The 12,517-nt window shown below is 42.7% G+C and overlaps 1 protein-coding gene across 1 annotated transcript; it reads right to left on the bottom strand.

The window, feature by feature from the left end:
- Positions 1 to 410: 410 nt before the first annotated feature.
- On the bottom strand, positions 411 to 11,770 carry LOC121948036 (uncharacterized). Its single transcript, XM_088081051.1, has 5 exons — positions 11,450 to 11,770; positions 10,383 to 10,501; positions 10,108 to 10,228; positions 8,001 to 9,987; positions 411 to 5,217 (listed from the first exon to the last, which is right to left on the bottom strand). Exons 1-4 carry the CDS (start codon positions 11,724 to 11,726, stop codon positions 8,993 to 8,995), a joined length of 1,512 nt encoding a protein of 503 aa, XP_087937177.1. The 5' UTR covers positions 11,727 to 11,770; the 3' UTR covers positions 411 to 5,217; positions 8,001 to 8,992.
- Between the last annotated feature and the right edge of the window lie 747 nt (positions 11,771 to 12,517).

Below are 12,517 nucleotides of genomic sequence, written 5' to 3'. Positions count from 1 at the left end.
CCACCGTCACCGACGTCACTTGGACCCTTTGGCCTGGCTGGGGTGAATCTGGGCTGTATTGTGTCCTCATATCACATGGACATGGTGGGGACACTAGAGGGGAATCATTTGGTCTAATATTAAACCACAGCACCCAAGTTTGTATAACCTATGTTATATTTTAACACACAACTCTCTTAGATAAGGACATGATGTACTGTCAGGATTGCCAGGGTCTTGGTTTTCTGGTGAAAATGTGAGAAGTTACAGAGAAAATGGCAAATAATACAACAAAAAAAAGACAAAAAAGTAGAGATTTACAGCTGATCTCTTGAATCACGGATGTTTAGTTCGCAGATCAGTTAACTATGACCCAACACATGAACAAAAAAATGCAGCAAACGATTCCTCATGACTGTTTTCCCCAGAACTTAAGATATTAAATATTTATTCGTGCACAGGAAGAACTATAAATAATATGTTTTTAAATGACTCCCTTTGTTAATAGTGACAAACAAAAGCAGGTCATCTCAGGCAGGTATCAAATTGCCAACCTACAATCATTTTCACAAGATAAAACACACAAGGTACCCAAGATTGTCAAATTTAGAGTTTTAACAATATAGCTTTTAAAATAAATGACAGAAATTCTTTTGACCATCCTTGGAGAGAGGTACAGGGGCGTCATAGTGGGGGGACAAGTGGGACTTATTACCCAGAGCTCAAATTGGACGGAGCCATGCAAAAGCCTGGAATCACAAGTACCCCTTGCTCGGTCACCTCACGTCACCGTGTCTTGACCAAAAAGTTGCAAATGAAGACACCAAACCAACGACTAACCAGCACATATTTTCTGCCCTTATTTTGAGAGGAAATACCTGTTCATACCAGCAGTCAGCAGCAGTTAGCACATTAACAACGCAATCCAATGTTGAAAGAACAGAGCATATTGACAGTATGCCACTGAACAACAACACAAACCACCTGGAAACGCCTCTGCTAAACATCTCGAAGGCTAAGGAAAAATAATACTACCTTGTATATGAATGTGTTTCACAATGTCTTGACGTAGTTCGTTAACTTTTCTCACTTCTGTTTCTCTTCTTCTGTCCCAAGTTGAACTGCCAAATCAGAGTGATTTTGTTCAACGACAGGCTCTACCGATTCAGCATGCTGAAACAGTGGGAAAAAGCCGAGGGTCAACGGTGCGGGACACACATCAGCGACAAGCATTAGACGCTCACCGTCGGCCCAGCATTGACCAAAAGCCTACCATCAGTCTGGTGTGTCAGACAAAATGGTTTAGTCCGTCCGCTCATTCTTCCCTAAACACAGCTAAAGCCAACATACAATGTCATGTATTTCCATAAGCAAGGGACATCTAATAAAAGAAAGGGAAGAAAAAGAAAACAAACTGACTTTGAAGGCAACTAAAAATTCAAAAAGTGAGAAAGACATGGATCAAGAGAGGAAGGGCAGGGGGACTGCAGAGAAAGTGTATGCATAGGGCCCAGGATTTGGTGCTACACACCTGACAATGTGTCCCCCAGACTTTGATAATCTGATTTTTTAGCTATTACTGTTGCTGCCATCATAGCTGATTGTAAATGAGGGGGAAGTGATAGGAAAGTATAGTATAATTCTCTTATATATATCGCAAAACAGGTCAAAAATACACTTAAGACTGGACACTCCTGAAATTCCCCGTCTCTCACTTAACGAATAAAAAGTAGAATCTCAGGCACAGCATGTGATACAGATAAATGGACGTCTGCAGAGGGAGGGAGTGGACTTTGAGTCGCCAACACAGTTCAGACCTACAGCTGGTCAACATGGTAATGATCAACATCATTCATCAGGAGCACCGATGTGTCCAATCAGACGCAGCGATGCTTGTGAGTGTCTGTCTCTGTTGACCTGGTGCTTCTCTCCCACCCCCACTCCAGTGTGCAGACACAGGGTTGCTTAGCAACCCAAGATCAGTCTATGGAGAACACACACTCATTCGTGCAGACACACACACACACACACACACACACACACACTTGGAAATCCCAGGAACTCTGAGAGAGGAAGATAATGTACTCCCACTCCACCCCTCCATCATGCTCTGTGACCCCCAAAATGTGAAGAGAAACAGCCAACCCCACTGCCAAGAGGAGATTCAACCCAGTGACCATGGCCCACTGACTTTTCCTCAGTGCCTAACACACACACACACACACACACACACACACACACATAAAGTCCACTGCCTGAGAAGAACGCTGTCCCTGCACTCAACTGTATGCATCACATACCAACTCAGTCACCAAAATAAATGTCAGCATCGTACGTTTCTGCAAACTATAGATAACTGTAAACTCAAATCTGGCAGATACATTTGTATGTAGCTGATATGTTGAAACGTAACATTTCCTTGCGTTTCAATTTTATGTTGTGACAATGCTGTGGTTAAAGGCTGGTTACGCTTGGGCACAAAAACCACTTGGTTAAGGTAAAGAAAAGATCATGTTTTGGCGTTAAATGCTCGGTTTGGTCACTACAAACCCAGCTGGAAATGTCCAGACCTTTTATTGAAAACATAGAATGAATATATAACAGATGTAGCTACGATGACGTCAACCACTGATTTGTAGACTCCTGTTCTGAGGCCTTAAATTTGTCGTTTCAGCCATCGCAATATTTTCTGGAGCCACAAGTTACTATATTTGGCCGAGAAGGTGGAGCTGTGGAGGAGAAAGGGGTGGAGCTCTGACTCTCTGCCTCAGCCCCATTGGGTCCAGCTTGGCCCGCATGGTTTTGGGCCGGTCTGTGCTAGGCCTTGCTGTAATTTGTCATTATTGCTCCTGGGTTTGAATCAGGGGATTCTAACAATTGTAGCAGTGTTTTCTGTTTTTGTCGTTGTTTTGTTTTAATTAACTGACATACGCACAAGACACTCAGAGGAGCGCAGTCTGTTCCGCCAAACATGTCATGCACGAGACAGCGGACAACTTAAATAATGAAAAGAAGGAGGAGAAGTGGTGCGAGGAAACACATCAGTCCCTAGCTTTTTTATATCAAAAAATAAAATAGATATTTCTTTCACAGTCGCATTTCAGGTTTTTAATTGGGGTTGGGCCCAAAACTGCGGTCGTTGGTCGGGCACTGGCTTGGGCAGAAACTGCATGGGTTCGTGCAGGGTGTGGCCTGAGTTTTTGGGCCCAATCAGAGCTCCAGCGAGGGGTGGGTCTTACTCACAGACTGAAGCGACGCCTTGCAGACAGCCTGGCACTCAAAGTTGCCGCGCTCTTAAACATGCCTAACTTTGGGCCTCTATAAACTGTAAATTGGTGAGTTTATGACCCTTTTTTTTACCAGGCTGTATGTTTATTTTGTGCTATAAAGTTGGGAATTTTAACATGGGGGTCTGTGGGGACTGACTCTGATTTCGAGCCAGTCTAAAGTGGACATTAAAGGAACTGCAATTTTTGACACTTCCACCTTGGCTTCACTTCTCAGCCTCAGAGGTTGGTTAAAAAATGACCTGCTTTTGTTCTTTTGTTTTGCATTGGTTTTTAAATGTAATTGTTAGGGAGGTTGTTTTTTTTTTTTTTTACTTTAATGATAGAATAGCTGAGGACTGACAGAAAAGGTAGGACAGAGAGGGGGGATGAGACACAGCAAAGGGCCACAGGTTGGAATCAAACAGCTGCATAGGACTCAGCCTGTATGGGGCGCACACTCTACCAGGTGAGCTAGAGGTTGCCCCTGCTCTTGGTGTTTGTTGGTCCCTAACACTGTTACGGCGCTGAGCAGGTATTGTCTGTGGTTTTTCCTTGTCACACAATCCACCATCCCCTCCGTCTCCTGGTATGAACTTGAGCACATATACATATTATCTGAACTGCATCTCAAATGTTGATATGATACGGATGAAGTGAGCAACTGTAACATATCTGTGCAGAAATGTACAATGCAACAATCTCTTATGGCCACCGGGCTGCACATCCAACATAATAGTGAAACAATACCATTAGCGTCTTTGACAGAAAGCCCTTGTCATCACATCATATCATCATCCAGAAACTCATTTAATATTTTGTGATTGTGACTGATCACCGATAGATTTAAGCCGGCGGCCATGAAATCAGCATTTCCAACAGACAAAGAGCTTGAGAAGATGAAAGTTAAAAGCTCAGCAGTGTCTCCCCACTCTAACACTATTAGCACATTAAGCGAGTGCTTAAATACAGCCAGCAGACGATGGATCAACGCAGTGCCTTGAGGGGTAGACAGCACTGTAATCCCTAAAGAGGGGTTTCACTACAGTAATGGCAACCCGTATGTAACCACAGCCCCTGGGGAGTGGTGTTGGGACTGGGTAGATTATGAGCAGCCTTGGGGCTATGCTAAGGCCCTACTAGACCCAACACTCTCTCTCTCACACTCACACACACACACACAGAGAGAGAGAGAGAGAGAGAGAGAGAGAGAGAGAGAGAGAGAGAGAGAAAGGAGCAGGTAAGTGTGCACACATAAATACAACCATAAAATGCATAAAAACACACACTTCTGCATGCTAGAAAATGGACATGCAGACACAAAATATCCAGGTGTAATTTGAATGTTTCCTCACATACATCTTCAGCTGAGCAGGGATAAATATTTCTTCTCTTTTTTTTTAACATTTGTATGACATGTTTGGGGAGGAAGGTGCAGCAAGGTGTCAGGGGGGTAATTTCAGTCCTGAGGGATTATGGGACAGTAATGGAATGACTCTTTGGGCTGAGGGCAAGGCAATGGCAGGAGGTTGAAAGTGTGTTTTTCTTTCTGGCAAATTAAAGTAGCAGCCTCAGGGGCAAGCAAAATCAACTGAAACATGGCGACATAAATGGAAAGAGCACATTACTGCCTAATCCCTGCTGGAAAACAGAACGATAACAGTGTGGCCTGGTGATAAACACAGACTCAGACGTGGTTACCAGACAGGGGTATCGTTATTATTAGAAAAAAAAACAGAAAGGTCAAATTTATATCAAATCAAATCACCGTGGGGCCATTAGACTTCAGTCAAATGATTTCATTTGGTTTTATGCAGTGCCAGAGAACTGAACATAGGTAAATCATCGGTTTAATCATAAAATATCTCAATACAACGTACCTATTATCTCATAAATTCAAAGCACCGGTGGTGTGTAGTCCTTTCAGCCCGGTCAACTGTTCATTTGTTGCCTCTCCCCCCCAGGAGAAAAGCTGCTTAGAGCAAAAGGAGATTACACATAACCAAATATACAAACAGCAACATAACACAGCAAAGCCTGCCTGACCCCTGCCTATGAATACACACACACACACCTATTTTGAGACCAAAATCTGTATATAGATTTGGGTTTTCATCCGACACTACGCTTTCATCCACACATAAATACAGTACTTACACAGCACATTTATTTAAATGGTCTGTAAGAGGCTGCAGCTTTACGCAGTGGGGATTCAATCCTCTCACATTAACAGAAGTTCACTCACTCACTCACTCACACTCACACTCACACACACACACACACACACACACACACACACACACACACACACACACACACACACACACACACACACTGCCGTGATCTGACCCATAAATCCATAAATGCAAAACTCCATAAGCAAGACACGTACCCATTTCCAGAGCAAACATAGGGTTGGCCTTTGGTTGCGCAGTCTTAAAACTGTTCCATTTTTATAACTGTGTGCATAAAACCCAGAGGGGGAGACAGACACAGGTGACCTTTGGGGGAAGGGAGGTCACCCGAGAGAGGTCACTGAATGTAATCTTTCAATGAGCAAAGCAAGGACTCAGCAGTCTGGGGAATACAGCTCAGCCAAGCCTCCATCAGCAGTCGAGAGCATGTGTGAAAGGGAGAGTGAGTGAGAGACAGGGACAAATGTCTCATCAACCTTCACACATCCCACGTGCTCAACATATTTCTATGTAGGCCTTTGCGTGAGTGAGTGGGCACAAAAAAAAAAAAAAACAGTCTTCGTTCTGTGTAGAAATACAACTGAAGCTTACATGAGTCATCAGATGTCAATCAACGTGAGTGTTTTCCAAAGTTACGATCTAATTTGTACAAAATTCCCTCTTTGTGGTGTGTTTCAATGCCGATCTGCAGCAAAGGGATAGAAACATTACGGTGAAATTTGGTTCTATAACCTAGATCTGCTCTGATAAATAAACACCTTTTTTAACTCTTTTTAACTCGGTTTGCTTGTGTAGCACTGAGATGCCTTTTAACTGCATTTAAACCTCTTAAACTCAGATAAAATTGGTTTTATTGAGCTTTTTGAGTTTTTAACATATTGAGCACCTTGGAGAGAAATGTCCCAAAAAGTGAGTTAGTAAAAGGTAACAAGGAAATAATATGAAATTTAACAGAAATGGATTATTAGATATGATCTAAACACAAGAGGAATGTCCTTAAATTGTACTTCTAATTATCTTAATTATAGACATAAAATTATGTTACAGAAAATATATAAATATATATGTGTATGTTTTTTAAGGCTTGCTTGAGGCCCTTTTCTTTTTTTCCTTATTTTCAGGTATCTGTAACTTTTCATTAATTTCTTGTGATTTTTGGACCATTTCGTGTTAAGTTGCTCATTGCCCTCTTCCCATATTTTTCAAAGAGATGAAGCCATTTTGCTCAGGTTTCAGAGGGATACGTTAAAGCCTTAGCATAACTTTATCAGTTTTTTTTCTCCACTCAGAACAGAGATTGTAGAGTTTATCTCCCATCAGTTAGGTATATCATGTAGGATTCACCTAAAAAAAACATTATATATGAAGATTCATAAAAAAGTTATCCCCCTGAATCATCACTTATGACCCAGGACAAGTGTGACCCAGCATATTTGTCCCCATTCTCTGCCTTTATTGTCTTATCTTCTACTTATTTTGCTGTGTTCGGGGCATTCATCGACACAACACACAAATGAGGGCGGGAATTTGTAAAATGGTAGCGACCAGGTGCCAGACTGTAAACTGCACACACCTAGGAAGCTATAAATATCGCAGACACAGTGCCAATAAACGCACATAGCTAATGTTTATTAACAGTAAGTGACAATTCCTGAATAGTATAGCTTTAAATTGAAATCATATTAGAAAGAAATGTTTTCAGGGTCAATTTGGAGCGGAGGAGGAACAGAGTTCTGCAATAATGAGTCAGAAAACCCGCAATGTATTTGCATTTTAGCACTCCCTCTTCCATCGTCTTGAAGTCAATGCGTTCTTTTAATGGGATTTTCGTTAGAAACCTGAAATAAGGTCTATGGTTATCACAAGCTTAAGAGACTTTCACGTTCCATTCTACGACATAAAATATGTCAGTAAATACCCCACTCATGATTATATAAAAACCTTTAGGTGTCTTGAAAAGGCAGTTACAAATAAGTGGCTGAAAGAGACTAGAGAGAGACAGTCATCGCGCTGAACATGGTTTTACAGCCTCGTTGCAGACGGGATGCTTAGTTATGTGCTGTAATTTGTTAATAGTCTAGCGTTAGCTTTTTACTTCTGCAGATTGCATTTAGGCTTCAAAAATCATGAAAGTAGAGTTTACTTGTTAAGATTATATTGCTGAACAACACATGTAAGTATCATAAACATTTGTGATCTCATTTTCTACAGTAATGCAATATCCAATGGAAAAATTTCATAGGCTTTTTGATGGTGGAACCCGGGGAATGCTTACTTCTGCATTGGCCTATAGAAAAACGTGATCCTTTTGCACTGTACTGCAGGAACTGTTAACTAAACGCACATGAGAGCATGCCAATGTTAATTTATGAAAAAAAAAGGTGGATAGTGACTCTAACCTTTAAATAGAAGGGAGTGAGGTTGAACTGTCTTCAACTGTTAAAGGTGATTGCTATAAAAGGAATAAAACTGCTCACGTTTTTACATTCAAGCCAAACAATTGAAGAGAAATTGGGTTTTGTGCAGGGTGAGACAGTAACCAAAGGACTCAAATACTCACGTTTTGATTCTGCCTTATAAGCACATGTTTGTATGACCAGGACAGACATGACATGATGACACAAGTGCATACATCAGGGGATCTGCAAAAATAGGGCACATTGTAAAACATGCTGACTTGCAACACTTTTATCAAAAATCTATTTGTGATGATGTCCAAAAACATTTCTACATATCTTTCACATGTTGACACTGCCCTCTGGTGTCTGACAAAGAACGGTGCAACGATATTAGATTGCACTGAACAGTGCATGACATTTTCAGGCTGAGGAGGAGAAATACATTGTACATGAGTATATTATTTAATTTTACTTTGCAAAAACAGGATGAAAAATTAAAGCACAGTTCTTCTTCAACAACACAGTAATGTACTCGCTGCAATAACACATTTCCATTTTAACAACACTTTCAAATTAAAAGCTTGAAGAGATGGGCAGTACATAAGAACAATTTTGAAGGAAGAGACGTGCTATCCTACCTCTGCATGCCACATGTCTAAATCTAAAACCAACCAGACTTCCTTTATTGGCTTTATGAAAAACATGAATTTGTGGTACTTTCACTTCAAGTACTAAAAAGGTGCTCAGATTGTTCGTGGTGTCATCCTGGAGAAAAGTTACGTTACAACAACAGCCAATATTTTTTATCCAATGATGATTATATCCAGTAACTTACAGCACAGTTAAATACAAAGCTCTCCCTGTTAGTGCAACCCATAATTCTGACATTAAATCATAACTGAAAATTAAGACACACAAAATGTACCTTCATCCTGTATATCATTGAATACAAATGATAAAATTTGGTGGTTAATCTTATGGTTACCCCACATCAACTTTGAAAAAAAACAACAACAAAAAAACTTAAATACTTTCCAAGGGTTTTAAGTGTTCAGTCATAACTTTAGGTGGGACACAACAGGCTATCCCAAAATTCTTAAAATTTGTTTTGTGAACAAAATTAAAGTGCAGCGCCATCTTTTTCAAAATCTTTTTAAATGGGATTTGGGCCTATGTCCGGCTCCTGCTGATCATCCATGTAGTAGGGATCTCCTTGGTGGACCCTGTGATTGTGCACCCTCAGGTTCCCCCTGTGGGCAAATCTCTTCCCGCACTCTGTGCAAGCAAAGGGCCTCTTCCCCATGTGAACGTCCCGCTGGTGGGCTCTCAAGTTCCCGCTGCGAGCAAAACGTTTACCACACTGAGCGCAGCCAAAAGGCCGCTCCCCTGTGTGTGTGCGAGTGTGCACAGTAAGCTCAGAGGGAGTAAGGAAACTCTTGTCACAAAACTGACAGGGGTGCAGTCTGACTCCTGTGTGGCGTAACAGGTGTCTGCGCTGGTGGGAGGGGTAGGTAAAACACTTGGTACAGTACGGGCAGGTGTAAGGTCGTCCGTTCCCTCCGCCAGGAGCTGGAGGGTGGCTGAGAGTGTTTGTGTGTCGTAGCGTGAGTGACTGTGAATTGGACTGTGGTCGCAGAGGGTCTCTGTTGCCGAATGTTGTGACACGCCGTGTGTGATTGACGGGGCCTCTCCCAACCCTGTCGTCTCTGGGTCTCCATGGTGATTCACCAGAGGAGGCTTGAGGTTGAACCTGTCGAGCCGCCCTCTGCCCCACGCTCTGGCCCTGCACCGAGTTCTGATTGGAGTTGTGGTTCTCAGGCTCCTGGTCCAGGAAAGGGAAAGAGCTATCATCATCTTCGTTGCTGGTCTCGTCAGAACCAAAACCCGGTCGGAAGCAGGGTGCGTCTGTGCCAGTGCCGCTGCTGGCTGGACCAGAGCAGCTGGTGCCATCTGCCTGCAGGTTCTCCAGACCGGACACCCCACCTCGGGTGGCATCCAGCCCCGGTAACCACTCACCTGGTTGAGCTAAGCTGGGGTCAGGCCTGGGGGAGCAACGTCCGCTCTGGGAGATGGAGAGAAAAGGGGCAGATGCTTGATCCTGAAGGGATCTGTGGTCTGCACTGCGACTGCTCTGATCCCAATGAGATACTGCAGAGAAATTGAGGGAAAAAGACAATTTATTTTTACACACTCAAATGAATTACAAGTTCATTTTGCTCCAGCAATGGAAAGGTTAAATAGTTGTTGAAGGAAATCGTGGCTTCTTACATTTGGCCTTGGCTTGTGTGGCAGACAGAGGGTTATCTATCTGCCTCTGGTCCCCTGCTGTAAGGCTTCCCTCTGGGACTTGGACAGCCACTGACCCCAGGGTAGGTCGTGATCCAGCACGCTGTGGAGAAAAAATAAAAACGGTCTGTAAGATCCAGAGGAGCTTACAGGAAGGCACGGTGCAAATTTTACTTTGTGCTGGCAGTACAGAAATTAAAAAGGCTTCTTTACTTCAGTTTATTTACACAGACAACTTTTGAATCATTGAGTCAGACCTCATGTTTTACTAAAGCTCCATCCTGGCCTGTGACCTCTTCTTTCAGCGCGCTGATGCTCTGGCTAAGTCTTTCTGCTGGGTCTGAATGAGAAGACACATTCTTTCCCACATTCAGTCCTGTGCAAAGAAAGTGTAGGTGGTCAGTGCATCCATGAAGCCTCTGGTGTGACGTCAGTCGTGACTAAACATCTTAATACAAAGATGACAGTGATAAGGACAAGTAGGTGTAATAAAGAGATCGATTAGTTTGAGATACAGTTTAGGATACAAGATTATCCTTAACCAGTGATACTCAACTTACGACCGGCAGGCCCTGGATAGGGTGCCTCCTCAAACCATTTCCTAATTAACAATAAAAATAAAGGGATTAACGCTGGGAATTGTTTTAGTACTTTTAGGTGCCAGAGTGCATAAAACAGCGTCAAAATAGAACTTGTTTATCAAAAGAGCGCCAGTAGAGGATCCCCTGCTGCCCCCCCCCGACAGAGATCTTGGCTAAACTCCTAGTGTCCTAAAATCCTAGAAACATCCTGAAATCCTATAACCGTCACAATATCCAGGAAATGCTCTACAATCCTAGAAATATTCTAAAATCCTAAAAATGTGCTGAAATCTAGAAACATCCTAAAATCCTAGAAATGTGCTAAAAATCCCATAGATGTCCTAAAATCCTAGAACTGTTTTAATATCCAAGAAATGCTATAAAATCCTAGAAATGTCCTGAAATCCTATAAACGTCCTAAAATCCAAGAAATGTGCTAAAATCCTAAAATCTTAGAAATGTCCTAAAATCCTTGAAACGTCCTAACGTCCTAGAAATGTCCTAAAAACTTTGAAAACTCCAAAATTCCCAGAAATGTCACAAACTCCTAGAAACATGTATGGGGCTGCTGTGAATGTCCCCTGGCCTCCTGTCATTTTGCAAAAAGTGGCCCCCAAGCAAGTCAAGTTGAGTATCCCTGTTCTAGACTATAAGCATACTGTATATCCAGTTTTTTCGTGATTATTTTACTCTTCTGACCAGAGTCAGTCATCGATGAACTAAGACCAAGTGAGCTGTATTACCTGGTCCTGCCAGGGTCTGCTGCCTCATGCTCCCCTCTCTGTCTCCTGATGACATGTCCCCTTCCTCGCTCCCTCCACCCTTTGCCTTCTGCCTCCTCTCCACTTTCTCCAGCTTGCCCCGGAGGACGGAGATCTCCTCGGTTTTCTGCGCTAGCTCCGCCTGCTGCTCACACAGGCTGCTCTCAAAGATCTTGGCGATCTCGCACACGGCGGCTGCCAGCAGTGAGTCCATGACGGTGGCCAGTTGCGTGTGGAAAGCACTCCTCACAGACTCCATTCTCCTTTGTTTCAGTGATGATGTTTTAATGTCGACGACTGACACTGCTGTTTTATTCTGTGGTTTGTCCTCCAGAGACAGCTGAGAGACAATGTGGCTATCACAGTGCACTCCTCTGCCCTGGCATCTATGAACTGCCATCAGATGCTGCCATGCTAATAAGGCAATCACAATAGCCAACTGTCGCAGCAATTTGGTATCATAGCGCCATCTCCTTGTGATAAATACCGTCTCTGCACAGTTTCTGCATATCTAAATAAAGCTGCGGTATCAACACTATCTTGTAAGCTAACGCTAAACAGACATACTGTGATGATGACAAGCAATGCGGTGCAATGCAAAGAGCCAGTCTGCGCACTATGAGAACACAAACACAGGCAACTTTTAGCTTGCAAAATGAAAACAAGTTATAAACAGTCAGTGTTTTACTGTAACGATGTTAGCTAACATTAGCTCGAGCTATGGTAAACAAGGGAGCCAACGAAGCGTAGCCAGTCCTAGCTCGTACTAGCTGGCACTCAAGCTAACTGTGTATATGCAACGGAAACAACCAAAGACGAAGGTCGACATCTACATCTTTTTTTGCAGTCGGTGGACAAATATCTTCTTTGGCTGTAAAGAAATCCATGAAAACACTTAAGTTACACTCAAAGATGCGGCAATTCGTCGTTCAGTTAGCAGGTTGCTAGAGATGTGATCATTGCTGCAAATCTCGCGATAAGACGGCAGGGGGATTTAGATACCGCAGACTGAAAATCAAAGAGACAAAATCAGGGATACCACACATTATG

Source organism: Plectropomus leopardus, chromosome 8, assembly GCF_026936395.1.
Source record: "Plectropomus leopardus strain MGB_pleo_1.0 chromosome 8, ASM2693639v1, whole genome shotgun sequence".
Classification (NCBI taxonomy): domain Eukaryota; kingdom Metazoa; phylum Chordata; class Actinopteri; order Perciformes; family Serranidae; genus Plectropomus; species Plectropomus leopardus.
Note: the sequence above shows the minus strand (reverse complement) of the source record. Positions and strands in the feature narration are given on the sequence as shown.

Bases quoted from the DNA above. Each gene is read 5' to 3' on its own strand.
- LOC121948036 (XM_088081051.1), bottom strand. From the start codon at position 11,726: ATGGAGTCTGTGAGGAGTGCTTTCCACACGCAACTGGCCACCGTCATG. The intron at 10,502-11,449 runs GTAATACAGCTC...TTCTTTGCACAG, and splicing joins GCAGACCCTGGCAGGACCAG to GACTGAATGTGGGAAAGAAT. The intron at 9,988-10,107 runs GTAAGAAGCCAC...ATTTCTCTGCAG, and splicing joins CACACAAGCCAAGGCCAAAT to TATCTCATTGGGATCAGAGC.